This window comes from Gossypium arboreum, chromosome 1 (genome assembly GCF_025698485.1).
Source record: "Gossypium arboreum isolate Shixiya-1 chromosome 1, ASM2569848v2, whole genome shotgun sequence".
Taxonomy (NCBI): Eukaryota; Viridiplantae; Streptophyta; class Magnoliopsida; order Malvales; family Malvaceae; genus Gossypium; species Gossypium arboreum.
The window spans coordinates 31,127,580-31,133,314 of record NC_069070.1 but is presented as its reverse complement, the minus strand read 5'-3'; the positions used below and the strand labels follow the sequence as shown (position 1 = coordinate 31,133,314).

Sequence of the window (5,735 nt, the reverse complement as noted above, 5' to 3'; positions counted from 1 at the left end):
GACTTCAATACTACGTTCCATCCTTAGACAGATGAATAAACTGAGAGGGTAATTCAGATATTGGAGGATATGCTACAGAGTTGTGTCATCAATTTTTGAGGTAGTTGGGAGGAGTTTCTACTATTAACCGAGTCCGCATATAATAATAGTTTCCAGTCCAGTATTCAAATGGCATCTTACGAGGCTTTGTATGGTCGTAAGTGTCATACCCCTTTGTGTTGGACTGAGTTGAGTGAGCGATGAATTTTGGGTCTTGAGTTGATTTTTAAGATTATGGATAAAGTTAGACTAATTCAGGATTATCTTAAGATGGTTTCTGATAAGCAGAAGTCATATTCGAATATGAAGAGGAGAGATATCGAGTATTCTGTGGGTGATAAAGTCTTCCTTAAGGTATCTCTGTGGAAGAAGGTAATTCGGTTTGGACGTAAGGACAAATTAAGCCTTAGGTTCATTAGGCTATATTGGATTCTAAAACGTGTGGGTCCAGTCGTCTATCATTTAGAGCTACCTCTAGAGTTGAATCATACTCAAAATGTGTTCCATGTCTCTATGCTGAGGTGGTATCGGTCGGACCCATCTCATATCGTATCTATTGATGAGATTGAGATAAGACCGGATTTGACTTTTAAGGAGAAGTTAGTTCAGATTCTGGATCGAGACGTTAAGGTCTTAAAAAGGATGTCTATTGCGTTAGTTACTTGGGAACCTGAGGACTCGATTCAATAGCAATATCCGCATCTGTTTGAGTCAAGTATATTTCAACGATGAAATTTCTTTAGGGGGAAAGTTGTAACGCCCTAAACTTTTAGTTTATGAATTGGAAGAGTTAGTCAAATAATTTGTTCTGGTTCTGTGGATTGGAGTTGTGTTTGTGTAGGTGAAGTCTCGAGTTCGAGTCCTGTTATGTCTAAAGTGAAACTTATTTTTATTTGTTTTTTTTTTCTTTTCGTTCGTTGTGGGCTACCCTAATATTATTTTGTTGGATGAATTTAAATTGCTAGTAGTTAGATTAAAGATTGAGCAGTCGGTTGGATTTGATTATATTTATCTTGTTTTTCATTTTAAAACAATAAGGGAGAAATTATCTCAACAACCTCCTTTGCTTGCCATCTCATAACTCCACTTTTTTCCCATTTGTTCTTTTAATTTTTAGACTTTTTGAAACTGCCAAGAATTTTGTTCTCTCATTGTTCTATTCCCTGTTATTATTCAATTTTTATTTCCTCTATTATGGTTGATTTACTTTTGTTTTGTTTTTTTTCCCTTTTCGCATGGATATTAGTAAAGGTATTGGACTTCAATTTTCTTTTTTCTTTCCTTGATTTTGTTCCCCATTCTCTAGTGCGAATTAATTTTGGTGGTGGGTGTTGCGTTAATTATTGATAACTCGGCTCTTGACATAAGTGACATTATTTCCATTACTAAGGTTTAGTTGTCTCTTGCACGCGGTTATTTTTTTAGTTGTTAAAAATTCCATTTTTAATTGTTTGGGTCTTTTAGGTAAAGTCCACGAGATAAATAATTTTCCGGCGAGTTAAAATCTGTTAGTGGGCGACTATCTTCATTGAGGTAAGTGGTTATTTGTTGTGTTGGGATTGTGTTTTTGTAGTGACTTTGTATAATGTTGATTTCGTGGATTTTGATTATTGAATTAATGTCTGGAGTGGAGGAATCGTGTTAATTATTTTGTATATATAGTTAATTTAGGTACTGGACTACTTGTTATTGAATTGACATAAAAAATACCCAAGTATTTAACGAGAAACCCAAAAAGCAGCAAACGGAGAAAGCCAAAAATTAGTACTGTCAACACCACACGGCCGTGTGCTGGGCCATGTACGAGTTGTTGAGCCACACGATCTGGGCCAATTGGGCCATGTAGGCCACACGGGCTGACCATTTAGGCCATCTGGGCCAAAAATTCTGAATTTTTCCCTATGGCCATAAACAACATTTGGATCGAACTTGGGCCTTCTATAGGGTCAGTTTAAGTTACAAAACATGAATTCTGGTCATCTGTTAGTGTAAAATTGAATATTTGTTCGCATGTCTAAAATGAAATGTTATAAGTAAAATCTGTAATATGCTATGTTTAATTTGAAAAAAATATTATGTATGTTTTGCTTTTGCCATGATAAGCATGCACATCGTAAATATATTTGATATCTGTTAGCTTTGCATTTGCATTTGGGATGAGAATTATGTACTGGGGGAAGTGTAGGCAATTTAATTATCTGTCGTAACTGGTGGCACAGCCACATCTATTTCTGTACATCGCAGTAATTCACTTATTGGTTTGGCAGTTAAGCTGCAAATATTCTAAAAGTTTTATGCCGACACTAAGTGGTGTGTAGGGCTAGATGGGTATTTCATAACTTATATGGAGTGTTGGATGGTCAGAGTTGGTGTGTAGCGGATGGGGGTATGATTATATTTTTGCATCTATACTGCTCTGATATGATCAACATCTGGTATACCTGTTTGATTAATTTCTGTTGTTTGAATTATATGTTACACACTGAGTTTCAAAAACTTGCTCTTTGAATGTCTGTCACTTTTAGGTAACCCTCAAACTTAGACGGATCGATGCGATGGGAGCTCAGTTATGATATCTTACTTTTTGGGGGGAGGAGGATTTTACATGGTTGTAAAATTTAGACTGCCTTTGGCCATTTTGGGACTGTTTATATTTCTGGACTTTACTTTCTGATTTTTAACTGTTTTATCATTTTTGGTGGGTTTACAACTCGTTTTGTGAAATGTTGATTTTTAAATTACAAACCATGTTTTCAAAATTAAACTCAAATAAGACTTTCTGCTACAAACTCAATTTTTTTTAAAATAAACTTTTTTATATAAACAACATTTTTTTTATAATCGATTAAGAGAGATGGGCTTACAAAACCGGATTTTAAGCAACGAAAGCTAAACGATGATTTTTCAAAAACAAATATTTTTAATCAATTTACGGTATCATCTCCAAACACGCCATAACGTCTAGGCGGGTTTAGGGTGTTACATTGTATACACAAACAATTATATTAATCCAACATAAAAATAAATGTATACATTTATTTCTTTAAATGTGTATAATTGAATCAAAATTAAAGTTTCAAATATATATATGAACTGAAATTTAAATTTTATATGTATAATTACACTAAATCAAAATTTATATTGATATTTATCTCAGATTAAATATAATGACAAAATTATATATAAACAAATTAACTCATTTTTTTTTTTGAAACCGTGGATATTGTGCTATTATAATAGCAATTTCTATAATATATATGAAATCTACAACATATAATAGCAATTTGTGTGTATGGAAAAAAAGGGGTCCCATTAATCTATAATCTTTCATCTGTAAATAAATGATTCAATAATAATTGCCCTATCAATGCCGCTTTTGTTTAAAGCTGCTTTATTCAAGATTCTTCTTCATATATATCACTGTTAAATTTGTAGAAATTTAGTGGTTGTTAAATCATCTTTAATCAAAACTTTTATTTAGGTTAAAATGGGTCCTTAATAATATACTTGTCAGCTAGCTGTGACTGAACTGAACTAACACCTCTTTTATTTTCCTGCTAATCCATGCCAAATATATATATATATATATATATATATATATAAATCATATAAATGATACATGTCAAATTTAATATAAATTAAATGTTTTAATTATTTAATTTATATAAAAATTTAAATCATTCAATAAGTATTAATATAGATAATATGATATACTAGAGATATCAAATCGACTATAAAATTTACATGCATGACAAGTACAATTATATCAATAAATTTAACGTTGAATTGTTAAATTATTAATCGTATAAAAATATATAGAAAAGTGTAAAACTAATATAATTTTACACCAATATAAATAAATTATTTCCTTTGATTACATAAAATTTATGCATCAAAATAATTTTGAATCTTTACAGGAGAATTATCAAACAAGCGTAAGTCTTGAACGTTGGTGAAGACCATATTTGCTAAGGTGATTTTTTGTCTCTAGGAAAATAAATTTACGCTATTATTAACGTGAGAACCACTTTGAATATAATTAAAAAGAAATATTTTTGAGCAAATAAAGTGAAGATTTTGGTATGGAAAGAAGTAAAAGTTCCTAAAATACTCATCTTACTTCCTTTATATTTTTATATTAGATTAGATTTCTTAATATAATACGGAAACTAAACATATTTAACTACTCTTACTATTGTTTTATGGAATTTAATTATAGAATTAATTGGGACCTATTAATTTTAATATTAAATTCACTAAATTTGTTGACGTGTCCATCATTAAAATATTATTTTATTTTAATTCATGTCAATTTTATTATTTTTATTTTTGTTAAAGTATTTCATATCCTATAATTTATTTATAAATATTAGTAGTTCATATCATATGATTTATTAGATACATAAAATTGATTTGAATGAATATTTTGAATTGAAGGTAAAAGCACCATAAAATTCTATGTATTATATCTTGGATTTGCATTTTAATCCTTCTATTGAAATATGGGTAGATTAGTCCCTGTAAGTTAGATGAGTGGGCAAAAAAGCCCTTTCGCTAAAAATGTGATGTTTGTATATAAAATATAGTAACAAATTTGGTCCTCAACATTTACACATTTAGTCAATTTGACTCTACTCTTTATAGAAGTAAATTAAAAAAATAAACTAATAAGGCTAAAGGGTCAAAATGCCTAGTAACAAATTAAAAAAAGCCAATTAAGCCCTTTTAAAATTTGAAAATCATAAAAATTATAAAGAAAATTTACTAAAAAAGTTACAAATTTTTTATTAAAAATAAAAAATACGGACCCATTAAATCTAATGGCTATAAAACTTTTAAAAAATTGACTTCTAGTCTTTTATTGGGTTGATATTGTTATTCTTTAATAAAAATTTTATAATTTTAAATTTTTATAATTTTTTTATTTTTAAAATATTTTAAAATTTTAAAAGGGATTAATTGATTTTTTAAATGTGATACTAATGTCTTTTAACCTTTTAGCCTTGTTAGTTTCAAAAATTTCTAATTTACGTCCAATAAAAGAATAGGAGCAAAATTGAATAAATGTGTAAAAGATTGAGGGCTAAATTCGTTATTATACTTTATATATAAACACTAAAAAATTGAATGAATTGACTGTTTTACTCATTAATCTAATGCACAAAGGCTAATTTACTCATTTTTAGTATAGGAACTAAATTATAATCCAAAGTATAATAGAGAGGTTTTATTATAGTGAAATTAAAAATTCATAAAATTTAAAAGAGAATCAAATTTTAATAAATGCGAGTGAAAGTTTTTTATGCATACATAATGTAATACCAATTAATAAATTGTATTAAAAATTAAGTTAAAAGTTTTTATCCATAGTTATACAAAATATATGTTTGAGAGCAGTATTAAATTACACATGGTATTGCACTGTTGAATCATTTACCGTACATTTCTATTATTTTATTTTCCAAGTAATTAATAGTTTTAGTAAATTCCAAATTAAAAAAAAAAATCATAATAACGACATGAATTACAATAATTCTCCTCTACTGTAAATGTGGCTCATTATGAACATTTGTTATTTCGAGAAATCAAGTACTCTTCAATAAAACCATATTTCATTAACACAAAACAGCTCATCAAGACTTTTTGGAGGTCATCTGTAATGAATAGCTAATTAAAAGGAAAAAGCCCACATAATT

General features: G+C 28.7%; 1 protein-coding gene across 1 annotated transcript; it reads left to right on the top strand.

The window, feature by feature from the left end:
- The first annotated feature begins 273 nt into the window (after nucleotides 1–273).
- Nucleotides 274–729, top strand: LOC108472025 (uncharacterized). Its single transcript, XM_017773552.1, has one exon. The coding sequence runs from the start codon at nucleotides 274–276 to the stop codon at nucleotides 727–729; it is 456 nt and encodes a 151-aa protein (XP_017629041.1).
- Nucleotides 730–5,735: the final 5,006 nt, after the last annotated feature.